A 27,199-nucleotide genomic window follows, 5' to 3' on the forward strand; every position below is an offset into this window, starting at 1 on the left:
AGCCAGCAGCTTCAGAGGCTTTGCTGCACTAATCTCAGGGGGCTCAGCACATGTACTTGAAGCGCACAGCAGCATATAATTGTCTCTGAACCTCCTCACGTGCTCCCCAAAACTAGCTGCTATCACACCTCTCTCACTGAATCTGCAAGCCATTTGTTTTCTGTGTATGTCATTTCAGAGCCCCCTCAGCCCCAGCTCACAGCAGCACAGGCTTCTTTACCTGGAACAAAAGTGGACAGCACAAAGAGGAAGGGAAAAGGGGAAAAAAAAATGCAGCAATATTTCTCTTTTACCTACTCATGACTGTATCAGCATTCACAGAACTCATCACAGCAGAGATGAGCAAAAAGGCCTTGCCACTGCAGCTTTGAATGCAGAAGAAGTGTTCAGTTCTCACAAAAGAAAGGTGTATTTCTTTGCACGAAAAATGTTTTCAAAGAGCCACTGGTACCTTTGTAGTTAAAACTCACCCTTGTTTTTAAACAAAATGTGCTTTAATAATGAGAAGAATGGCCCTAATTTACAGTTATACCAGAAGGATCCCGTGGTGGATGAGTGGTTTGAAAAAAATGCTGCTTCCCTTTACACACTTATACTTGGACAATGTCAGTTACTCTCACTAATAAGCATTTTTGCTAAACAGACACATACATCTGTTCAGACAATTAGCCTTCCCACTCAAAAAATAATTTGGTCCAAAACCTAATTATTTCTTAATCAAAGAGGGGCGATGCTTCTATATGGCTACCACAGAACATGGGCTGTAGAGCAAGGCAGCTTTCTAAAATATACAGCTGCAGTCCAGGGGAGCATAGAAGCACATTAATAAATAAAAGAACAATTCTCAGATCAAATTTTTTCCTATGCTGTATGAATGCTTCACGTCCAGAGCTCATTCCACTGCTGGGTGACAGCTCTGATGTCTGCAACATCTTTATTCACACATCAGCAGTAACTCTTTCCACCACACGCCAACCATGTCTAATCTTCAAGTCCCAATGGACTGTTCAAGAAATACTTAAAACAGACCTTTTTTTTTCGCCCTTCTCCATCCCCAGGACAGCAGGAAGGAGCCAGATTTATCCATATAATTTGGACCCCTTTTGTAGTTTCTGAACCACTCCCTGACAATTTCAGCCTAGTGGAAGATGGCAGCGAGCCCAATGACATGTGGTTTGCTGATATCAATACCAATAAGAAAAGTATCAAGCTGTGCATAGCCCATAGTCATGGGAATGTGTTGCCCAACAGGCTTATGCACCCAGTGGGAAGCAGGACTGCGGATGCCTGAAGCAGTTCTGAGTTGCCACATGCTGTAAGCCTCAGTGTTTCATCTGTACAGATGAAACAAAATGAAAGAGTGGCCATCAATGCAAACAGGAGCTCGGTTCAAGTGCCACACGTGAGCTTCATGCAAATGCATTCCTGCTTGTTCCACGTGAGAGAACACTCACCTCAAGCTTAAGCGGAGCCAAGACTTGACCCTCACTGAAAATTTGGGTCAGGGAGACTCTGGATGCTGGTTGTCCTCCATTACTGTTGATGTGATTAACTAAGAGTGCACATGTGAATTGTTCTAAACTGCTAGTTAGAGGAAACTTACAAAAATATCCAGCATTTTGTTTTAAGGGCTGATCTCCTGGACTTTACAATGGGTAGCACAGTTTGAGGTATCGAAAGTAATTTCTTTTTATTTTTTTCCTGTAGAAATATTCACTAGTGTATTTGAAAAGTTTTTATCTCAAAGGCAGAATTTGTCCAGATTTACCATTTAAGGTTTGGTCTCAATGTCAATTTTCTCCCTTTTTGGTTCTTAAATGAGATCATTTGTTGTGCAAATAACTACATGAAGTTTTGCACATCAAAGAATTTTTAATGAGACCACCCACCACCTGACATCATGTCCCATGACTAAATCATGCCCTCAATGAATCAACAAAACTTAGCTTGGAAAACAGGAGCATGGTTCGTGATAATTTTTTTAAAACCTTTGTTTTAATTGAAAAGCTTTAGAAAAACAAAACTAACTAACTAACTAACTAAACGCACACAAAAACGAACCCACCAAACAATTTTTTTTTCTCCACCACAAACATTTTTCCTTACATACATACACACAGAATCATAGATTCATGGAACAGTTTGGGTTGGAAGGAACCTTCAAAGGCCATCTAGTCCAACTCCCCTGCAATGAGCAGGGACATCTTCAACTAGATCAGGTTGCTCAGAGCCCCAACCAGCCTGGCCTTCAATGTCTCCAGGGATGGGGCATCTACCACCTCTCTGGGCAACCTGGGACAGTGTTTCACCACCTGCATTGTAAAAAAATTTCTTCCTCGTGTCTAGCCTGAATCTCCTCTCCTTTAGTTTACAACCATAACCCTTGTTCTATTGCAACAGCCCCTGCTAAAAAGTCTGTGTCCATTTTTCTTACAGGCCCCTTTTAAGTACTGAAAGGCCACTATAAGGTCTCCCCAGAGCCTTCTCTTCTCCAGGCTGAACAACCCCAACTCTCTCAGCCTGTCCTCACGGCAGAGCTGCTCCTGCCCTCTGATCATTTTTGTGGCCTCTGGCCCCTCTCCAACATGTCCATGTCTTTCCTGTGCTGAGGGTTCCAGAGCTGGACGCAGGACTCCAGGTGGGGTCTCACCAAAGCAGAACAGAGGGGCAGAATCACCTCCCTTGACCTGCTGGCCACGCTCCTTTTGACGCAACCTAAGATACAATTGGCCTCTGGGCTGTAAGTGCACATCATTGCTGGACATTGCCAGCTCATGTCCTTTTTTTTGCAGGAGCTCCACCTGGCATAAGATTTGATTGTGGTGAGATCAAAGTTAATAGGAGCTAAGTAGAAAATTTCCAGTCTTGGAAAAAAAAATAAAGCATTTAATGTACATCTGTACATCTGTTTTCCATGCAGATAAGAGCTCTTTTTTGTGATGGTGGAGTTGATATGGCATAGATTTGCAAGCAAAACCTGGATACAGCAAGAGCCTTGATTCACACCCATATGATTCACCCCTGGGGTTAAGAAAAAAACATGTAGCCTTGGGAACTGTGAAGTCTGCTTTTTATCTCAAGATACACAGCACTTTTTGAGGACCTTTTTAAAGCTTTCCTCTAGGGATATATTCAGTAGAGTTCAATGGAGATTTCTGTGCCAGGAAGCATGTATTTTTGCTATAATATTATCCTCTCCTTACATTTCCTTTTTACAACTGTCTTTTGTAAAACTGTACCTGCAACATAAAAGGCAATGTTTTTTTGAATTATTTTCCTAAATCTGCAGCCTCCAAAATTATTCCTTAAAAACACAAGGATGAACTGAGATATGGACCTTCATTAAGCATGTGTATGTTTGCAGCTGATCTCTCCAAATGAAAACCAAGGAGGAATTCAACACTGCTTCCAACAAGCCATCCACAAGATTACCCAGAACACCTGTTATTCTTCAGCTTGAAAGATAATCTCAGGTGCTCTCTTGCTGTTTATTCCTGCAATTCCTGCATCAATTAACCTCTGTTCAGTCAGTGACAAAACATTATAAAACCCACTCTTAGTAGCAACTACACCTGATGGTCAGAAAAGCCAGGACTTCTGACACGAAATAACAGCTTACATAGAAAATGCCACCTGAAAAAAAATAATCAAATATCCTTAACTAAAGCAAACAACTCTTAGCACAAAAACATTGCTTTTGTATAATTAACCTTTGCAACAGTAATGAACAATTATATGCTACAAAGAAGAAATGGAAGCTGATTAAAAGATCATGAGGTACTTCCCACTGGAAGGTTTATTTCATCCTCAACATGGTATTGCATCCTACTCTGAACAGCAGAACAAGCAACTGTGTAAGGCCAGTCAGTTACTCACACTGTCAGGGGCACTTGACACGGAATAAACTGAATAAAATTAATCCAGAGTTAGCCCCATCTCCTCCTTCCAATCCTTCAAGGTTTTTTATAGGAGGGGCTTTTTCAGATGATACTAATTATTATTATTATTTTATTTCCTTACCAAGTATTGGGTAACAAATATTGCTTTACAGAACTGCCATATTGTGTCAGGTCAGAGCTTCATCCCCAGTCCAATACTCATCTCTGATAGCGTCTGGAGAAAGGTTTAAGAATGGGGCAATGATATGGCAACATTTCTCTGGGCTGTTCCCTGCCTCTGTGAACTAGACACTGTCTACCTGTATTTAACAGCCTTCAGTACAACTTTCTTCTCTGACCTTGTCCATCTATTTCTGAAGGCACACCTAACATCCTGCAGCAAGGAATGCCACAGGTTGTATATACTCTGTGGGGGAAAAGAGCTCTTCTCCTGTTTTCTTTGTTTTAATATGCATTTTTTTTTCCTCTTATGTCTTCTTGTCCTTGTATCAGGAGAGGTAACGAGGAGTTACCACAGTTGGTGAGATATTGTAAAAAGGGCGAGAAGGGTGGGCTTTGATTTTCCCTTCTGACATGCACTTGAAAGCAGTATTTTTAGCAGTATTCAACCCAAAGCTGAACTCTGCAAAACATATAGCAGTATAGCAACAGTTCATGTCACTCACTGAGTGCTGGGCCAACCATTCTCAGAAACACTGAGCAGCATTAATTATTTAACCATCAGTCCACTGCCTCAAAGGCTCATTATATCCACTTTTCTGAAGAATGAAAAGAACCCGCAGGGAAGAGAGTCAATTCTTACAGCAAACCAGGGACAAGAATTCAGTCAGAGATGGGGATCTTTTGCCCTGTTTTGGGAGCAGGGATCGTCAAAACTGCTGCAACACCTGTATTATGGTGGGCACAAGCTGTGTGCACGTGGTGAGGCTTCTTCCACTCCAAAACACTCAATGCATTTCTGTTGCCTGCCAGGCAGCTGTGAGTAGTGCTTGAGGGTCGCAGGATTGCTGCCCAAGCGCTAGTCAGAGCTTGTCTCAGTGTTTGCCCTGAGCTGGCCACTGTCTAAGACCAGGTGGTGATGTCCCACCTCAGAAATGTAGTTTCAGACAATGTGAGGTAAGCAGGTGTTGAAGTTGTGTGCATTTCTGAAGTCTCTGGGCTAAGCACGAGAGGCATAGTCCTGAGAACTAAGGAAACTAGTCTCCCTTTGAAAGGGTTGTCAGGCACAGGCAACAGGCTGCCTGGAGAAGTGGTTGAGTCACCATCCCTGGTAAAAGATGCACAGATGAGGTTCTTAGGTACACGGTTTAAGGTGGACTTGACAGTGCTAGGTTAACAGTTGGATTCAATTATCTTAAAGGTCTTTTCCAACCAAAATTATTCGATGATTCCATGATTCTTTACCAGTCAAGGGAGGAGCCCTGGGAGACAGCAAGTCAAAGCTCTGAGACCTGGCCAGGCATCACCCTCCACCAGAGCCTCCCCACTGCAAGGTAAGGTAGGAATCTGGTTTCTTTGCAGTTATCCCAAAGGGGCAACACATGCCACAGCTCAGCAGCCTTGTGAAGGAGAGGGCTGAAAGGACACTGGCCAGTGCACATTTTGCATTGCTTTTGGGAATGCTGGTGAAAGAATCACACTGAAACACTCAATGTCTGTTGCAGGGCAGATCACCATGCTACAGAGCAGCTAATGGGACAGAGAGCAAGATGCTCTGGGCATATTACGGCCTCCTGGCACATTTCCATTCCTTGCTACTGGAATAATTTATGCAGTCTTCCTTCAGTACAGAAAGCTGTTCACACGGACTTAAACAGAAACATAAGGGAATAGAGTTTTAGAAGGAAATCATTGACTTCTCGGGCAGCACAAAGGGCAAAACAATAGCAAATGGCATCTGGCTTCTGTTAGGATGTACAGCCTCTGCAAATTACAGCCCAAATGAATTACACCCATCCAAAAGGCTGATCAGTGTCATCTGATGCAGTCAGCTTAATTCAGGATATGCCTCTTTGGTTTCCCAGTGCAATATAAATTTAAAAAGAAAAAAAAAAAAAAGTGGTAAATTAGATACGTCTGGGGCCTTGGGAGAACTTTCCATCAGCTTCAGAATATAAAAAAGAAGAAAGCAGTATACAACTACCAAAGTGAGTATGCAGCAGCTAAAGAGAAAATGCAATGAACAGTCCCTAGTACCACAACAGGGCTGCCACAGAGGTGCTGCCTAAGCCTGAGAAATTCCAAGGGAAAACCAGAGAAAAACAAGCCTACAGTGACAGAGCAACGCTATGGGAGAGGAGCATGGCCTGTAAGTTGTTTCACTACTACAAGCTGGACTCTGAATTTAAGGTGATCAGTTGCTGAGCTGCTTGAACAAAGTTTGGTCAGGTGTGTCTAAAGCACTCCTCTTATGGGAGTACCTACAGGAAAAGGGGTAACAATTTTAAACTAAAAGAGAGGAGATTCAAGTCAAACATGAGGAAGACATTTTTTGATAATTAGGGTGGTAAAGTATTGGAAGATGTTGTCTAGACTGGTGGTAGATGCCCCAGCCCTGGAGACATTCAAGGCCAGGCTGGATGTGGCTCTGAGCAACATGATCTTGTTGAAGGTGTCCCTGCTCATTGCAGGCTGGACTAGATGACCTTTGAAGGCCCCTGCCAACCCAAACTATCCTGTGATTTTATGATTCTATTTCAAAGGACTGAGAAAGAAGCACTGAGATTCACCTACCCATTTTTGTTATTTGTATTTGCAGGTAACTTTTGTCCTCCTCACCTTCTGACAAGGCTAAAACACCTCTGGTTTAATAGCAGAAGGCTGCTAAACAGTCCAGCTCAGAATATTTTTGTTAATGAACAAGAAGTTTAGGAGAAAGACTTTAAAATATTGTATGATTTGAAAAAAATAAAATGAGAGAATAATTTATGTGCTTCATTTGATATGGAAACAGAATTACTTAATTTTCTTCGAATACAAATTCTTCCAGAATAAAGCAAATATGTGCACCACCACATGAGATATCTCCCCCACATATATGACACCTTAATAATTAGGGCATTCTCCATAGCTTAGGGAGATGGAACTCAGTTTTCTCATATGCCTAAGGAGATTCAAACTCTTTGGAGAGTGAGACAATCAGAGGGTGAAGGTCATTTTGGGGTGAGTGCCTGTGACCTCCTCCTGAAATTGCTTAGTTTTACGTAAAAACTTGAAGTCTCACTTCAGCAGGAAGGTACATGAATGTGCAGGTAGGTGCTGCTGACACAAGGCTGAGAGCAGTCAGTCAGCGGGATCCCTGCTCCCAGAGCCGGGTACATGTTTGACACAAGCTGGTCAAAGAACAGGCAGAGACAGGTAAGTTATGGGAACTCTCGGCCACGGTCAGTTGTGGGATACACTGTTTGCCAAGGAGATATGACCAAGAGCGATGTAAGGACATGAGATCGTATCTTTACAGAAGCAAGATTCATAGGCTTTGCTTTTCCACTCTCTTGCCCATCCCTGCTGAGAGCACCTACAGCCCAGCTTGCCCTTGCTCTATGATAGTGAGGGAAGATTCTTTTTATTCATTCACAATTCTCTGACAAGAAGGAAGATCAATAAGATAACAGTAGTGCTTCAAAGAAGAGAAGAAACAGGAATTGAACGTGGCTATTACCAAAGGGTGTCTTCACTCCAGACACTGCACGCATGGAAGTTCATCCCCCTCACGGCTCACTCAGCCTGGCTACACACAACCTGTCCTGGGCAAGGTCACCCGCAGGTCCTTCCTTCTGGACTCTGGAGCCTTGACAGAGAAGCACAGCCATCAGTAATCCAGCAGCAGCAAACCCAATTACGTGTCATGACTGATAGTAGCGCCAGGAGAGAAACCTCCGTAGTAAAAAATAAAATGAAATAAACCATACAATGCAGAGCATCTGAACTGAGAGCTCAGGGTCACAACCAAAATTCTAATGCAGTATCTTGATATAAAAAAGAAAAAAAAAAAAAAAAAATCAATCAGTAGGCTCTCCCAAGGCATTTCACCTCTAATTGAAGAGTGAATTGTGTTTACTTACCTGTTCTTGACTGTCTCTCAGCAGATGACTCGTGATTACACTACATAAAATTCAGTGTTTGGCTTTCTTATGAACCCACAGGACTGGATTCAGTAGAAATTCTGCACTCTAAGACACGTATATAAAAAAAATACTGAATCCTGTTCATTGTATAGAAAAGAAAAATATTTGTTTAAACATGGGCTGTAGCCTTTCCAGTTCCTGCTTCCACAGCTGAAGAGTGCAAAGAAAATGCTACCCCTCTTAAATGGAAAAGTTGTTTCACACATTCAGTTCGACAATGGGTGAGGGCATTGTAGGCTACTGTCATTCTGACTGTACCTAAAACCATTCTATGACACAGGCAGATTTTACACACAGAAGGATCTCAGGCTTTTTCATTATGTACATGCGTAATTCCAGGGTGCTCAACTCCTACCTATTTTAAAGGTGTTCAAAGTGATCAAAAATGCAGCTTATTTGAAAACTGACACAGGCTTTTTCCCGGTAAACAAATTTGTGACTCAAATGTTGTCATAACTGAAACAGAATGCGGAACTCCATGCAGCATTTATGAACAAAGAATAATTTAGCAGAACAAGTTGGGAATTTGAGTGAACATGGAAGTGTTATAGTAATGAAAAACACCAGAGAAATTCAAAAAAGGGTTCTAAAAATTTCTGGCAAACCACTGTGCTGCATATTTTAAAAAGCCAAAACCCCAACATATTGTTTGTCCCCACTATTCAAACATGATGGACCAAATTCTTGAGTTGTCATCTTTTTGTTGCAAAATGTCTTTATCGCTGGAGTAGCAATAACTGGGTAGAGCAGAAAAATTGCTGGGTACTGTGGCTGCTACATCAGTAGGAACTGATCTTCTAGTCAGTTGACAGGATATCACAGGACATCTATGTCATCTTATACTCAGCTCTTGGTTGGCCTCTAGAACAGGTGTAAGTTAGTAGAGGCTTGTAGCTGTGGCGAACTGCATTTGTGACATTACTGGTCCTAGGCACTGGAAAAGCACAAACTCAGTTTAAGATGATCTGGCACGTCATTCATTGAATGCTTTCTGGGTGGCTACACTACTCTTTTTAAGTGGCCTCAGCTGTTACAGTAGTGCGGGCTAAGACACAGGTATGTTTGCCTTCTCTTCAGACTCCCATAAACCCATCAAGCATCATTCCTCCCTTAGCTTCACCTGAAACAAGACAATGCAGAAACAAAGGGATGTTCACTCAGAAACAGAGAAGAGACCAAGCAGGTGGTAGAAACATGACCTTTCTCCATGAGGTCAAATAGCTTTATTGTGATTAAGCACTACAATACAGTATATATCCATAAAAAAACTCTATAGTGTATATAAATTATTCCTTCCATTCAGTAATTATTTTTTGTTGTTGTTTTCATTTTTTTAATTTCCATTACAGCTTTGGTACAATGTGATTTTATTATATTTTTAAATACTTTTAGCTTCACAAACTCAACACAAAGTACAAAACTAATCCGAATCAGGGATATTACAATCTACACAGTGGTGTTCAGTGGTAGGAAAAAATCTTACCTCAATGAATTCATGTCACTAGCTAAGCTATAAAGGCATACCTAGCAGACATGACAAAAATATGCACCATTAACCAGCAAACATTTTTTTCAAAATTTATTTTATTCTTATTTTTTTACAGATTTTTCCAGCAGCAAATCACTTGAGCAGTCAGTACTTATGTCCTCAACTGATTATCCTGTTGTGTTCCTCTTCATTTGAAGGCCATGAGTTATTTGTCAAATAATGCACCGCTATCCTCGTATATCCACGCTAAGCCACAGTGTCAGTATTTGACCTGCCACCCTGCATTGTTAATGCTCGCACAGTTTGTCCTGCAGCTGGCAGAAATAACTGGAACGTTATTGGAGGGGCAGTGTGGGGCAATCAACCGTAGGTTGTTCTGTGGGGCAGGAGGTATGACATTACAGTAGACAGGCATTCCAGTGGCTGTAAGTGTTCCTTGACCTGATTGATTAGGTAGCATGATTGGTTGTTGATACGATTGTTGCGGCAATCCTTGAGAACCCTGGGTCATTGGCACCTAGACAGGAATACAGAAAGACACAGGAAAAAAATCCCAGTAATCAGTAAAAGAAATTAATGTAGGTCTTGAATCTTCCTTCTAGCTGAATTTGAGTAATCAACATGTTCTGCCAAAGCATATCATTTTCTCCTGCTCAGAACTGTTCTCATCCCTGAGGATTTTCATTGCTAGAATAGGGTTAGAGAGAAATCCCTCAGCTCCTGGTTCTAGTAGGTGGCTCTGCCATGATCTAGCTGAGTATGAATTTCTGGGATAAGTGCAAACAGAAGAATCAACCCTGGCATACCTAAAAGGTCTAAACCTTTAACCTGATTATTAACCTTTAAGGCACATTTTCAGTACAGTAATTCTGAAGATGTAAGGGGAAAATTTTACCCACAAGAAATTCCCCCATTTCCATTTGGGTTGCTGTAGTGTTTTCAGAGAAGTCAAGGGAAAAGATGAATGGCTGCTCAATCAGTGCAATCTATTAATATGAATTAAGTATCACTTGGTTTCTTAACTTTTCAGAAGGACCAGCAGGAAACATAAGGACAGGCCACCTCATAGGCTCTCCCAGGCCCTTAGCATATCTCACAGAATTCAGGTATAAAGTTGGGGAAATATGTCTGGGTAACTTACAGACTTGGTAAATATCAAGCCACTTCCCTCTCCCCAAAATCCACTAAACAAAAAAAAAATCTATCTGCTACAGCTTGTTAGAGAAGACATGGTGAGATACTTGGCAGGAGTCTCCACAGATGAGTAATTTTTAACTGGATCAGGCAAAGCCTTCAGCTTCTTTACAGGAAACAATATCGCACTGGCAAAAGAAATAAACAATGTTCTGGCTTTTATTCTTTTAAATTCATTTTCTTCACAGGAAGAAGTATAATTACTTCATCCTTTGTGACATTTTACCTGCACTGTAAGCTGTAATAAATAGTTCATTTAAATTATTTCCAATTCAGAATGAAATTTGGGAGTACTAAGAATACGTAAACAGGAAGCAAATAAACCAATTTGACTTAGAAGTGTATTTATCAGGAGGCCTCCTGCCACACACCATCCTAATGAAGTAATAAAAGACCATTCTGTGACAGGAAAACTTAATTCAACTAAGCACTCCCCAAGAAAATCAGTCTTCCTCTATAGCTTCCAAGTACCTGATAAGACGACATGGCTGGATACTGCACCATCATGCCTTGCACCTGATTTCCCTGTTGATTATTCATCAGGTTCTGGCTTTGGGGTGGCTGCTGCATTCCCATGAGACCCTGGAACCCCTGCTGCTGGTTTGGCAGGACAGGTTGGTAACCTGGAAGAAGAAAGCCATCTTCAAATAACCTGTCAATCGTAGGGGCTAAATTAAACTTGTTCTAAGGAACAGCAAATGATCCCATCATTTCTCACTGCATTTGTCAGTAAGTTGCTCTACTTTTAGAGAAGCATTACTAGAAGTAGAAATTGAAGGGGAATAAATGAATGGTGTGAGTTGAGAGCAGTCTAACGTGAGTGAGCATCCTCATGCTTTTCAAGCCCCCAGACCACCTTCAGAGGTGCCTGGTTGCGTTGTTGGATTGTAAAGCCCCGAGCAGACACCAGGTGTTACCGGTTCCTGGCTGCTTCCCCAGAGGCAAAACTCCCAGGGCTTCAACAACACCAGTGTTTGGTCTTCATAGTCTAATCTGGTAGTTTTCTTTCAGGTCATATTTCTTATCTTACCCTCTTATCTTTCATGTAATGCAGCTCCCTAGGACAATGTAAACAGATAAGGCTTTATTTAATCAAAGAGAACATCTATATACACACTGGCCCCTCCTTGCAAGGCTTTTTATACGATTAAAGCATATTAGATGTCCTATTCCACCCTACTGGTTGCATATTTGGCAAAAGGGGAAAATCATAAATTGTGATTTATCATAAATTGTGATTGATTCCCGTTGCTCGGTGCAAACACTGCTGACACACAAGTGACTGCACAGGGATAAGAAGCTGGTGCTTCTGTTTCAACCTGTGATTGGCTCTGTGTTCAAAGTCAACGAGACACTGCAGGCTTTTCTGCTGGAATGGCTCCTCTAGGACTCATTGAGAAATGGGCAAAGTCTGGATGATCTGGAGGGCAAAAAAGCTGCTAAAGAGGCAGAAGCGTGGATGGGAAGTGAAGTGTGAGCAGTGTGGTGCACTGCTTGGCAGCAACGTGATCCAAGCTGAGAATGAGCCTCATCAGATGGAAGTTGGCTGGCTGAGTGATGCTACTATTTAGAGATGAAGGATTCTACAGGAAAAGTGGGAAAGGAAATGAAGATGCAGGAAGATCTTGTCCTTGAAAAAGGCAGCCAGCCACAGTTATAATAAATATATAAATAATTTCTCCTTAAGACATTTCATGTCCTTTTGCACTTGTATTTTTTTAACATGCAGTTATGCAGTGAACTATTAACTCCGCAATGATGTTCTCAGAATAAGCATATTTCAGGCAAAGAAGAATTATCAGAAGCAGCAACACTGTGTTATTTTTAAATGAAAAATGTGTGTCACGTCTGCTCAATTTATATTCATGAATACAGTACATGCTTCAATATACTTCATGAATTGGAAATCATCACCTAGGTATTTCTTCATTATGTAAGAAAAAGAAAGTAACCAATGTCTCTGTTTTTGCTGGTCCATTGTCAACTGATAGCTTTCCTTCAAAATATTTTCTGATGCCAGAGAAATGCCAAGTATCTCTGATCAATTTTTTGGCATTAAAGATGCCTTTCCACAGATAGAAGATTAATGTCTCTAGTCAATTGAGCAAAATTAAAAAAAAAAAAAAAAAAAAGAGTTCCATGAGTGATTAACTCAGCTGGAATATAGCATCAAACATCTCCCAAATGCACCAGATTATTACACATTCAAATTTGCTCTTTTTCTATGCACAAACACAATGTCAGTGTATTTTTTAGTCACAAAATTACCAACAGCAGAAGTGCGGTAACTGAGTTTACAGAAGGCTTATATAGCAATAATAAAATTGCAAGTCCTCTCCAGTTCCTGTATACCAGTCATGGGGGTGGGGGAAGGCGAAGAAAACAAAAAATTTAGCACTACTATTCTGGTATTTGCAAGACTGGAAGTTTCAAGAGAGAGGAGCCAACTGACAGCAGAAGCAGCATCAGACAATTCATCTCATGTCACTTGCAGTTGTCAAAGTAAGTTCCAGATGTTGCAATGAATAACAGATTGATGGTGGGCAAGGAACCAAGCGACATGAAGTTGGGGAGTGCAATCAGACATCGGATCAGGGCTCAAAAAGGTGGACCCTGATGCAGTGACACAGGGTGGTGACCGCTGCTCTACCGACAGACAGACACACACCAGGGCCAGGAACGGAGAAGCTCTTCTGTTATCTCTAGCAAATATGATTGAATTACTTTTATTTTAGTCAGACTACTGCTAGTACTCTGCTGTACATTTGAACATACGTCTGTCTCTTCACCTCAGCTTTGTGTTCCATATTGACCAAATACAACAAATTTATTGCCCAATACAGCCACAGGTATCAAACTGAAACAAAAAGTTAGGGAAATGACTAAGTATCTATCCTTATGCTTGAACATGTAGGCATCATCACATGGGGGCATTACCTCTGGCCTGAAATCCTCCTCTGTATTAACAGACAAACACTGCTTAGTACACAGCTCAGCCACTCCATGCTTTACGTGCAGGAATACAAAAAGAGGACAAGTTAAGAGCTGAGGTCCACTAGATTTATTATTATTTTAAGGATCTTCTTACTCTTCAAGGACTTTAGCAATTTCTTCTGCCCATAGGGCATGTGTACTCCTCACACCCGTGTCCCCACTGCAGAGTCCTGCTCACACCCTTGGGTGTTTGGAGAAGACCAGACTTTGCTGCTCCCTCTGTGAGCCCTTTACAATGCTCTGTGCACACAGAGGGGCTCAATACAAACAGAAAAAAATACTTCACATTCACTCTAACACAGTTCCAGTGTGGTTAGGAGGGAGCAAAGAGGTATTGATGTAAGAATCTCATCCCGTCTCCTGAGTGTTCTTTGCCGTTAAGAGAAATTAAGTCACATCATCGACCCAGCAAGAGGTACTGCAGCCTCCTGACCACTGGATCCCTTCACTTGTGGGTGGAAATGAGGATGTTTAAGAAGGTTACTGGCCTGCTCGTATCCTTGCAAAGATGCTGGCTGTCATCTCTTCCTCACTTAATATTCTTGGACTTCTTTTTAATTATTATTAGTACCCTTTGGAATACAAAGTTATGAATGTCAGACCTTGCTGCAGAACCGCAGTAGAGCAGGTGGTCAAAATCCAGCTTCACCTCTGAAGCTCTGCAACTTGAGTGAAGCCACTTCCCTTTACCTGAGAGCTATGTCTAATCCTTTACTATGTTGACTGCATGAAGACAGATATAAATTCACCCATTCCTTCGAACATAAAAACCCAACAAGGTACAAAAATGTACTACAATAGTGCAGAGAGGGTATAGACTATGAAAAGGTGAATTAATTTATTTATCTACAACAAGCTACATAACCAAGAGGAAAATGCTGTGAAAAAAAACAAAGAAGCCCAAGCCTGTTCTGCTAGATGCCTTCTCTCTCAGCACAAAAGCAAGAGGAAGAAATGTGCACTCCACATGGCAATCCATTTGAACAAGAGGTTCTTAATATCAGAAATCAGCTGCTCTGAATTTTCTACCTCCACAGCCCAAACTTTGCAACTCTGACTCTGCATACCATGGAACATTTGAAATGGGTCCTTCGGTGTTTACTGTGTGTTGATATCTTCACATGTTTTGTACTGGCCAGAAGAAGAACGGAGATGGGAGAAGTGAGGCTCTGCATAACTGATAATCTTAATATATCAACCTTTCAGCAACATTCATGAAACTATATCATTCCAGCAAATCTTTTTCCTTTTTTTTCCCCATGAGGGCACAGACTATCAGAGATGGTTATTCTCCCAAAACTATTTATTTTGTACACACACATCAGTTATCAACCCTTGAACTCAGCTCTGCCATGCTTTTGACATGCTATTTTTTTTTCAGTGAAATTAAAATAATCCAGTGTTCTCAAAAGGCTTGGGAATTGGCGGCAGTGCACAAAAAGCCATGCATTGCTGGGCAGAGATGGATGTTTTGGAGCTAAACAGGTGTCAGGAAACGAGTGAGAACAGGAATGCTTTCTGCAATCATAGTCTCCTCCATACTTGCTCTTTTGCTCATTAGCTTTCATACTACATAAAGTGTAATCCTTAAAAGCCTCTTTACTGTCCCCTGAGAACATACATACGTGGGTTATTTTCTAATGGCAGCACACATCAGATGAACCATCCTATTACTGCGAGCTCCAGGGCCTCTTTACTGCAATTATATCATCCTGCTCTATGTTATCTCTGCTACAAAGGAGGATTTTTTAAATCAGGGCAAACATGAGAGACATTGTTAAACAACCAGAGGAACAAATCGTGCGCAGAATTTCAATGAATGCCTCAGAGGAAAAATGAGCCTCGGATTGCAGTTGAAATGGAAGAGGCCGTCATACCATCAAGGTAATTCTCTGAACCTTTATAGCCTGCATCACCATGCTGACAGTGAGCTAACTTAAACATCCCAGGGGGAGAAAGACTACATGAAAGACCCACAAATGTTTTAATTTCTTGATGAGGCGACAGATCTCAAAAGATAAAATGCAGTGGTCTTACATCTCTGCCAGTAACATCACCCAGAGCTGTAATTAAAGAATATTTGGTGCTTTACTGGCCTCAGCATACATCCTTCATGAACAGCACATCCATGTTTGGAGGGACTGTTTCATTGCTCATTTTAGATTAGAAGCATATATTAGCAAGATAGCTTTGTAGTATGTGTATCAGCACCTTGGGTAAAAAGTAATGAGCACTTTGCCTGACAAGCGTGGCAGTCTGGCATGAGTCCCTGAGCTGAAAATCTTAATGCACTCTTATTGTATTCTCACCACTTGAACAGTGTCGTTGCATTTAAGCCCATCCAATAAAAATGCATAAATTCACAGTGGTTTTGATGTGAAGTGACTGGAGAGCCCATCTGCTCCCTTCCCGCTTCACTCACAGTAGTGCTGGGAGAAACTGAGCTGTCACCACCAGCAAACCCAAAACGCAGGAACCTTGGCAACACACTGCAGTGGCTCAGGCAAGCAAAGCCCAGAAGAAATTCAAATGGGAAGCCTCAGCAGGGCTAAATGGGCTGGGTGCACAGATCTGGTGCCCTACGGCCCCAGTACAGACCAGCTCAGCCTCTGCTGCCACCAGAACCACCAGGGAAAAGACTGAATTTGAGGTCCCAGGAAAAAGCCAAAGGGGAGCAAGCACCACCTCTGGGTGCGGACACAGGGGAATACACTGTGGTGTGCTGGAAACAGCGTAATAGCAGATTCTGCACACAGTCCCGAGTGCTGTGCTTGCTGCAGGGGCTCACATTTGCAGAAGACTCCCCGAAACCAATCAGGGCTGAGAAGAGCGCTACAAAAATGATCTGAGGTCAGAAAGTGCACCTCATCCTGGGAGACCTAATGAGCTCAACTCTGTTCAATTTATTCAAAAGATGAAGAGGTATCTGCTGATAGTTCTTGAACAGAATAGAAAACAGTATAATAAAACTATGTGGTTGGAGGCTAAACCTAGAACTGTTCAGATTAGAAATAAAATTCAAGGTTTCAACTGACTCTATAATTAGCAAGGGGGCAATTTACCCAGAGAGGAAGCACATTTGCTATCACCCAAAACCTTTTAAATGAGGATGGACAGCTTGCTAGAGGATATTCATCAGTTCAATAAGACGTACTGGGAATAAAGATAAGATTAGACTGTGCTCTGTGTCCGGTATTATTCAGAACATTAAATCACATGTTCAGACTTGAAATACTTACGAAAATGTCACCCAGTTATCTCTTAACACATTTGCTGTCTTCCAAGGAAAAATACTAATCTTATGCGAGACAGGAAGCTTTTTCCAGTCTTTCCTCCCTTTGACCACATACTGGCAATGCCACCCAGTTCGCTCCACAACGAGCAGAGCAGAGAGTTCACCTATGTACGGTGGATATACCATAGGCTATTTCTAGCCTATTTTAGTTTACTTTGCCCTGGCTGGAGTAGTGCTCAATACGTTTTCTAGGCTGAAGATTATGATCAGTATCTATTCCCACAGTTTTGCTGGACTATGTTTTCCTTTACTTTTAAAAATAATTCATGGGTGAAGTATTAAAGTGGTTGGATGAAGCTTTTACTCTATAATCATAGAAACTTACAATGCCCATGATAAGTTACCAATCAGAGAAGAAAACAATGTTCTTGTAGAACTGCAGTTCAGTCATGCACACATCGGTAAGTTGGGTAAAATTTCTGGCAACTCATTTGCCAAAAGCTCTGAACTGATCCATCTCAATGTACTTGCAAAACTGGAAGGAAGAAAAAAAACTGCAGCAAGCAGTTTGGCACGATCAAACAGTGTGTCTTGACACAAAGAACCTTTTGATGTTATCTGTAAAATACGAGGAAAGGAAGCCAGGTTGAGGAATCTTGCATTTAGGACAGTTGGCCAAGCTGTGGCAGGCACATACTGAAATCTCCCCCCAACACAACTAAGAGCAGGAATTGGAGGCAAAGGGTTTCTAGCAGCCAGAACAAAGCCTTCCCTGCTGCAGGGGTCCATGAGTCCCTCCTGCCAACGCTCCTCACCTCGTGTGAGATACTCAAGTACCGGATTGTAACCAGATGTTTCACCTCCTACATGAACATCATTATCACCAGCGACAAAATCTCCAAATATACTGCTCACTCTAGAGGAGCACTGACCCAAAGCGTTGTGTTCGGACTTGGCTTCTCACATCCATGTGTTACATGTTAGATTCGGGTGGCTGCTGAGGAATGTTTTTTTCTCATTATGTAGCTGGTCATTATGTGGCCAGTTTCACCACAAACAACGGACTAAAAGTCTCATGAAAAACATAAAATTAAGATATAAATTTAAGCTGATTTTGACTTTAGCCTCACCCCGAAGTGTCTGCAGTTTGAAAGGCTCCCACAGAAGACACACTAATGAATGTTTCCCCACTGGTGTGTCATTTTCTGTGTGAGTTTGAAGATTTAAACTGCATCTTGTGCAGCTGGAATCCAAACCACTTTTTAAAAATTTTGTACTTTAAGCTTGGATCTAAAATCCATGGCACGCTGCAAACCAAATCTGCTGCAGTTGATCCATCCACTCCTATATGTCCTACTGTGACACATAAAAATGTCTTGATCTAGTAAGATATTTGTGCTTTGTGTTTCACTTGAAAACATCGCAGAAAGTTTAGGAGTGTGAACTGGATACCGTATGACCTAGAAGGACAAATACACAATAGCTTGATGCTAAAAATCCATCTCTTTTCCCTCAAAATGCAAGACCATGCAATTATTTTTCATAGTTTTCACATACATACAAGGGAAAAAAACAAGAATACCTATGTCTGAAATAAAGAAGTCTTAAGAAGCAACAGATAATGCGGAGGTCTGAGGTGGCTTGTAACACACATAAAACAGCACATGTGCCAAAAAATACAACAGCACACAGACCCCTTTCCCCATGGCACTCCACAGGCTCCACAGACCCTCAGAAACATAGGAAGCCTTTTAATGTAAGTTACTTACAGTCTGGCTTCTTTCATTTCATGTAAAAGCTCATCCCACTCCAGCAGCACCGCTTGCAGGCGAAAGCATGGGGTATTATGCTAGTTTTGTTTTCAAAATTTAAAACTAATGACATCGATTCTTTCAAGTTGTGCAGGGATCAAAACAATTTTTAGCTAAGGGCACTCCAGCTAAATTCACTGAAAACACATAACACAGTAAATATATTCCTAAATTGATTACAATGATAGTGACTCGAATAATTCTCTGCAGAGCTGGGGTTATAAAACTGTAGGATTTTGAACTTAGAGGCTTGACACATAATTGCTGCCAGAATCGTAGCTCCCTGGCCCCTAAATTGGCCATGGCTTTGCTAAGAGCACATTCATGCTTCCTGAACCTTGTCACAGATCAACAGCCACATTTGTTGGCAGACTCACAGAGAGCTACATTCAGCTGCATTAAGGAACACAGCAAGATGTATATGCATCAGAGATATGAGCCAGTAAGATTATCACAAGGGAATGAAGAAAAATCCTGGTTGGAAGACAGCTTGTCTGTCTTCTCCACCCTTCTTTCTCTCTCTGGTTTACAGAGTTACAAATCCCAGAAAATCAATAGTGCAAAAGTATCTTCATCCAGCTTCATAAGAAGAAAAAATAAAAAATTTGCAAGATTGCTGCAATTTTTCATTATTTCAGAGCAATCTATTTGATGGATTTAGTAAAAACTCCTGATGAAAACAACCTGACACACAAGAGATTTTTTAATGGATAACAGCTCTGAAATCCCCCATCTGGCTAGTTCTATCCAACTGCTGGAGCAGGATCTATCTTATCTAGCTGAACTGCCCCTCATTGTCCCCTTCATTTATTCTTCCTCAAAAAGCTATATGAAATCCCGGTTTTACTTGTTTTGCAACCCCAGGGGCTGGAAGAAACCCAAAGTGCAGAGCATCTGAAGCATGGATGGCACTTCTTGGCTGCTAACAAAATGAGAAAAAAAAATAGGGGAATTAAACAACTCCCCTAGCAACGCAAACTCTCCCAATTCAAAAGATGTGCCAGATCAGGGCCTTGCTAATCTATTTTTGTAACTCTGCTTGCCCTATATAAACCAGAATAAGGTACATCTTTGCAAAAGCTAAGAGGGAGTGTTTGGTGCACAGCTTTTTCCTCAAAAATAGTCACTGCATAAAACAAATGGCCTCACCTGGATGGCAGAAAGGATCCTGTTGTGGCTGTTTAGATTATGCCAATGAGAAATGATGAAAGTAATGCTGCATATCACATGTGAGATTTAGAGCTTCTCACATGTCAAAGAAATATCCATTACATTTTCTTTTACCCTTTTTCTATGATGCCAAGTGCCAACTGCTAGAAACAAGGAATAGCATTATCTTTTAAAAACCATTTATGTGCGTGTTCGCTGTTCCATGGGGAGCGGGGGGGAGAATGTTTTCACAAACAGCACTGAACTGTATTTTGGGCATTATACTTCATCATCCAACCAATACCTTTAGGGCAAACGTGCAAAATCATGGATACAATGAATTTATGAATCATTTAAAGATGCATGCCCATCCCTCAGTTACTTTTCCATACTTTAAAAGAGCTGTTTTAAAACTTGGTGACCTCACTACCAAGTAAAAAGGCCCAGACAAACAAGAAGTATGATTAAATATTTTCATTAAATACCTAATGAAATCACATACTGTAACACCTTCTGAGACTAAAATTTTAATTAAGGCAGGCTGGCATTTTGGCTTTTTTTTGCCCCCTGTGTTCCAGGGGAACAGCAGGTAAGGTCAAACAAAAAACTTATGTGATAAAATTGCGTGAGAGTGCTCCTGGGAGACCTGGCATTATTAACAGGAACATGAAGAAGGGCACAGTTGAACAGTTCAAAGATAAATGATTGCATTCAGTTTACTTTTCGCTATCAACTGGAGAACCTGAGAGAGCTGTTATTTGAAAAGAAATGTATATCAACCGGCATTAAAAAGAGCTTGGATCGATACGAATATAGGAGATTCAAGGCTCAGGAAATGTTTTTCTTTGGTTTGAAATCTGGACTTATTATTCTACTCCTCTACACAAAGGATTTCCAAATTGTAGGAACAGCTTCAAGAACAACTTGCTACTAGTAAGCAGCTTGCTGCTGAAAATAAACCTGTTCTCGCTGAGAACCCAAAACCATGTTATTATACGACACTTTAATCACTTATTTTAGCCTCTTTTCAATGCACTTTTATGTTTTGAGACCATTTAGCACTGTTCCTGTTCTTCAAAACCTATGACAAAAATTATTTGTTCTTCTCCTTGAAGATAAATCTGAAGATAAATGGAGAGGCACCTCTTACAGACACGGTATGTAACTCAAAGCTTCTGTAAGATTCAGAAAGGAAAATTCTATTTTTAAGACAAAATCCTTTTATCTCACTTCAGTAAAAATATAGGGAGAACAGCCAGCTGCAAGCCAAAATAATTGCAACAGAATAATGCAGGGCTCCATTACAGCAGCATAATCCCAGTAAAGCAGCTGATCCAGGATCTTGGCACTTAACCAGACTCTGGAGCCTGACTTAAATGCATTAACCCAGACAAAGCATGTGCAGCTGTTTTGGTAATCTGAGGCTTCTGAATCTTATTGGAGATGAAAAAAAAAAAAAAGATAAAAAAAACAGAAAAAAAAGAGAAAAAAAAGAAGTCACTAAGCTAGCAAATGACACAGGTGATCTATAGAGAGGAAGAAAGTATTTTATGCTTTTGAACTAAATTAATTCATGGAGTCATGTGAACAAGCTTGACAGCTTTGGGGAGATGGGCTTTGGAAAGCATTTCCCTTTGGGCAGCACGATGAGCCAGGCTTTACACTGAAGCAGTGTAGCTGTCCAAAGCCAGCTGAGGTCACTGCGGGACCTGGAAAACATTATTCTGAGAGGAGTGAAGTCTTCTCCTGCCCACGGAGCTAAGCCACTGAAGGCGAACACTGCATGCGGGTATGCAGTTCTGGTGGCATCAGGGAGGTCCCAAATAGCACTAGGAAAAAGCCCAGTATAATCCTCCTGCTCTCGGACCCTGCCCACCAATCCTACTGACGTTAACAAGAGTTAACGCAGATCCATGGGCAGGCCAATAGGTCACTCCAGAGAATTATGGGGTTGCTCTTGAGCGCTTTACTGCTTAAAGACAGATGCAAATCTAGTCACAGCCCTTACTAAGGCCATAGACTGTTATACTGCTGTAGTCTGCTACAATTCCTCTTCATGGGATTTTTGGATAGCTAATACACAACTAAAACACCAAAGTAAAAACTCATAAGTGTTGATCGTGACGCTCATTAGTGTCGGCATGCTGTAGGTCTTGTCTCACATCGAAAAGTGGCATCTAGAAAGATGCCCTTACCAGCAAAATATTATAGAAGGTCTTAATCTGGAATGACTACACAACGTGATATGCAGGATTTGGCTGAATTCAGAGACAAAATGTCCATACAGTCTTGCAGACAATCTGAATTTTCTTTAAAGCTAAGATTTACAATGAACTTTGAAGAAATAAAGCATACAAAGAAGAGCCGCTGGAAAGTTGCCTGGCAGAAAAGGATCTGGAGGCGTTGATTGACAGCTGGCTGAACATGAGCCAGCAGTGTGCCCAGGTGGCCAAAAAGGCCAACAGTATCCTGGCTTGTATCAGGAGTAGTGTGGCCAGCAGGGCAAGAGAAGTGATTGTGCCACTGTACTCAGCACTGGTGAGGCCCCACCTTGAATACCGTGTTCAGTTTTGGGCCCCTCATTAGAAGAAGGACATTGAGGTATTAGAGAGTTCAGAGAAGGGTGACGAAGCTGTTGAGGGGTCTGGAGCACAAGTCTGATGAGGAGCAGCTAAGGCAACTGGGGCTGTTCAGCCTGGAGAAAAGGAGGCTGAGGGGAGACCTTATCACTGTCTAGAAATACCTGAAAAGAGGTTGTAGCACGGAGGGTGTTGGTCTCTTCTCCCAAGTAGCAAGTGATAAGGCAGGAAAAAATGGCCTCGAGTTGTGCCAGGGGAGGTTCAGATTGGATGCTGGGAAAAAAAATCTTCACAGAAATGGTTGTCAGGCATTGGAACAGGCTGCCCAGGGAAGTGGTGGAGTCGCCATCCCTGGTGTTTAAAAGGTGTTTAGACAAGGTTGTTATGGAGATGGTTTAGTGCTAGAGTTAGGTTAGGTTATGGTTGGACTCAATGATCCTGAGGGTCTCTTCCAACCAAAATGATTTGATGATTAACTGTTTTATTAATATTATTTTCAGAAAAAAATAACAAAAACAAAACTATGACTTCAGCTGAACACTGCAAGAACAAACTGCTCTTACCTTGCTACCCAGAAAACCATACTTGCAGAATTGCAAAATTTAACCTTTGTTACAAATGTATTCTTTGTCTCACGGGACTGTTTTTCATGCAAAATGGTAACTTCTTGTGGTTCACGGCAGGAATATCAATATTGAAGCTGGTACAGACTTACACTTGGTGTAAACTCAAACCCTTATTAAAAAAAAAATAAAATTGGCATTAACTCTTGGTATGCATACACATGCACAAACCCGTATCCATATCAGTGGAAACAAATATCAGCTAAAATGGAGAGCTAAAAAGTTAAATAGTGGCCCGTTCATTGCAACCACTGTGCTCTAACCACGTGCAGGACAAGTAACAGCTCCAGACTGCGTGATGCAGTGGTCCAACACAAGGAGGCCCAGGAGAGTTTGTAAAAATAATTAAAACAGTCAAGTAACACCAACCCAAGATAGTCCACTAGAGAGATTTTTCTTTCTCTGATTGCATCCGAATGATGTCTTCACCGGAGTCAGGTGGCAATACGATCACTTTCCCCACTGAGCATAATGAGCCTGGCCTTTCCAAGGGCACCAGACTGAAATTACAGCTGTTACTTCCAGCCAAAAGTACCTGCAGACATGAGTGGTAGCACTCAAGATATATGAAGATAATAGTAAGTGTCTAAGTTACCGATCATCAGCTGTGCTACATGAATTGACTGCACACAACCGCTCTGTGCTGAATGCAAAGCAAAGCAGGAGATGGATGCAGCCTTTGCGTATAGAGCAGGCTGGAAGCATATATGGTCAATGTAGCTCATTACACAAACAGAATGCTGTGCAATATTTCCTATATATACACACGTTTCTGTGTCTGCATTCTGTTACATAAAACCGTTCCTGGCCATAGCATAACAATCATTTGCAATATCCATTGTTTTTTTTAGTCAATCCATAAGAACTGTGTGCAACAGGACAGACAGTCACACAAGTGAAATTAAGTGTGATTCTAAAAGAGAACAAATACAAAACCAGCACGATCAGATTTTCCACACAAGCTGTGACCTCACAGATTCACTGAATTTCAGCAGGTTCATCTCCATATTACACTAGTTTGATTTTCTGGTTTGCCCCTAAATAAATAACAGAAGCTCTGAACAAACACACTGTTGATCCCTCATGCATTGATCTATAACTTAGCTCCTGGTATTGCTGAAATATCTACAAGCACAAGCCCAGGGTGAACCTCCATCACACCAGCTACCATGCAAACTTCAAGGAATAGCTGCGGTCCCTGCACTGAAGCTAGCATATTCTTGACAAAGACAAGACAGCTGGAGACAGAAGAATAAGCACCCAGTATAAATTACCTTCCCAGAGGAAAACAGCAGAATTGCACAAAACTTTTCTTGAAAATACACCAAAATCTCTGTGCACTGCCTCAGAGAGCAGTAGTACTTAGAGCCCCATCCCATGCAGGAAGTGCTCCGGCAGGTTGCTGCTCACCAGCATGGTCAGGAGATGATGGTCCATGTGCCCTCGCTGCTTCTGCCGCACTCTTTGCTTCCACGCAGCTTCAGATACAGGCTCCTGCCCACACCCTATGTATTGGAGGAAGACTCTGGTGTTCTGGTGATGCACGGCTCACCAAACTGTGCTGCATTTTACTGAGGGCAGAATAGGGTAAATTTCTGCTGGCAGCATAAATTCTCACTAATGATCTATGCTGTTCACCCTCGCAAGCTGGGCTTTGTTTTGTGGCTCAGCCTCAAGTAGAGTTTTCATAAACGCAACACCAACTGTAAATACCATCTGCAGCAAAGAAGGCACTCTTCCTCCCCACTGCTTCTGCATACACCTATAGGTTAACGTATCAAATCACCGAGGAAAAGGACTTGTGCTTGTTTATTTACCTATAACATAAGGCCACAGCAAGTTATGGGCTACATCACCCAGCTAGATGCAAACATACGCAAGGATGATACTGAAGCCAACAGGACTTTGATGGAACATATGTCTGCCCATATGGGTCCAACTGCAAAAATCTCATATTTTCCAAGTGCACCCATGCAGAACGTAATTCAAAGACTACTGGGGTTAGCAATCAACTTTAACCAGCTTTACACCGTATTAGGAGCACTCACCTGCAACACAGTGATTACTCTGGCCCCTATACAGCAGAGACCTTAAGAATTTGCTTAACTTTTAAGCATATGAGCCAATTTCTTGATTTTAGGGCAATGATTTACAGGCTTGAGTACACTCCTGGACTGAGGCCAGGGAACTCAGGCCCCTGAAGGAAGTGATCTCCAATAGGAGAGATACTAATACATTTATTCACATTTATTCTTAGTATCCTTTAAAAGGCTTCTGCAAAAACCTGACCAGTAAGGTAGCAATCAACCTAAGGAAAAAGAGGCTCCGTTCCAGTAAAATTCAGTTCTACAATATATGAAATAAAATAATTTTTCAACTCTCCTTTTGCCCAGCCACTGCTTAATCTACAAGCTGGAAAGTGAGGCAAGATGGGACCGAGTCTGCACTCAAACATGGCCCAATGCACATATATGAACATATATGCACGTGACATTAGACTAAGCATAGGCTATGCACCATGAAATACTGGCAAATAATAACCCAAATGGCAACCAGGGATGAGTCTAAACTATTTACTTCCATGGCACAGGCACAGTGCTCCCAGTCATGATTATCTTGCAAATAAACCCTTCTAGTTTACTAGTAGACCCTAATTTATTTCTCTTATCTTTCTTAAATAAAAAGAGCTGTTAAGAAAACTGGGTTAGGCCTTTTCTGCTACTATAGCAATTGTTATCATTAAGACCCTTTGCTGCCATTGTGCCTTGAAGTACAAGGCAAAAGTACTTACATGTGCTTTGTATTAACCTGTTCTAAGCATTCACTCCATTCTGTATCACTGCAGAAATGCAAACACCGATTTCAGTTCTGCCATAGGTACAAAAACAAGACATCAGATTACTGCACTAAAACTGGGTTATATATTCCAGCTAAACCTTTTTCTTGGAAGGAGGTGAACGGCAAAATCTACAGAGGTAGTCACTACAGTGCGCTACAGAAGCCTGGTTAGCTTCACCTGTCACCAGATCTTACGAAGGAGTGAGTAAAAGCCAAAAATGCCTGAAAAAGTAAAACAGCCCCATCTGACATTCCAAATAGAACACTAATAATCTATAACACTTCAAAAATTTCTTTTTATCTACATTTAAAAAATATTTTAAATGAAATTAAATGGTTTTATTGCCCATAGGCAACTTAAAGCCTTTGCTTCATCTTTTGGTTTAAGAGTGGGGGGGAAATAATCTCATTTCAAAGGAATTTGAGAATTTTTCTGTTTGAATTGGCCAAGCAATCTGCAAAATAACTCACTCATACAGTTTTGCAATCTCTTTTGATAAACCAGGCAGCTAAATCTGCAAAGCATGCTTATCTCCATATCACAGGCAAATGTATTTTCAGCTCTTGCATTGGGTGGGCAGTATAATGTGAACTACATTAAAAAGAAAAAAAAAAAAAAAGAAAAAAGGGGAATGCACAGTGTATATAAACTTTTACTTTTGCCTCTTCCACAAAGGGTTTAGGGGCAGTTCTGAAAACAAGAGTATTAACACCTGGAGACACAAGTTCCTTGTTTATTCACAGAAAGAAATGAATAGATTTGACACTGCCAGCAGCAAGTGGCAAGCTCTTCTGTACAGCTGCCCCAAGAAATCTGGGTCCAAAGAGAGCAGGAGAAGAGGAAAAGGCAGAAAGAGGATGGAGGTGGCTTCAGAAGAGACTGCTCAGTATCTACATTGATTTCCAAGTCTCTCTGCCAAGTTGGCCAACAGGCTGACAGCAGTTCTTGGGAAACAGTCAGACATCACCCCGCCAGACCCAGTCTCACTCGCACTAGCAGCAGCTTTGCTGTGGGCTCAAGCAAGCCTGGAATTAGGTCTATTGGTTAACAGATGTCAAAATGGTCAGCCAGAGAAGGGTTTAATTCAGCTACATGGGAATAAACCACTCTTCACCCTTGCTCATCCCCAGCTTTCACTGCAGAGCACATTAGCTGGAAAACTCCCGCTGTAGCTGGTCCAGAGTTATTGGGCAGAAAGGTATTTTGGTTAACTCAACCAGTGCAACAGCCTGAGAAGGCTGGTATGTCAAGCAAAAGCAT

The 27,199-nt window shown here is 41.5% G+C and overlaps 1 protein-coding gene across 47 annotated transcripts in view; it reads right to left on the reverse strand.

Moving 5' to 3' along the window:
* Positions 1-9,213: 9,213 nt before the first annotated feature.
* ARPP21 (cAMP regulated phosphoprotein 21) overlaps positions 9,214-27,199 on the reverse strand; it is a 200,448-nt gene continuing 182,462 nt past the window's right edge. For all 47 annotated transcript variants that reach the window (XM_005500016.3, XM_065051908.1, XM_065051906.1 and 44 more), the window contains 2 exons: positions 11,181-11,332; positions 9,214-10,032 (listed from right to left, as the gene is read on the reverse strand). In XM_005500016.3, coding sequence (XP_005500073.2) covers positions 9,775-10,032; positions 11,181-11,332 — 410 coding nt within the window. In that variant the 3' untranslated portion in view covers positions 9,214-9,774. The remainder of the gene's footprint in view (positions 10,033-11,180; positions 11,333-27,199) is intronic.

Source organism: Columba livia, chromosome 2, assembly GCF_036013475.1.
Source record: "Columba livia isolate bColLiv1 breed racing homer chromosome 2, bColLiv1.pat.W.v2, whole genome shotgun sequence".
NCBI classification, from domain to species: Eukaryota; Metazoa; Chordata; class Aves; order Columbiformes; family Columbidae; genus Columba; species Columba livia.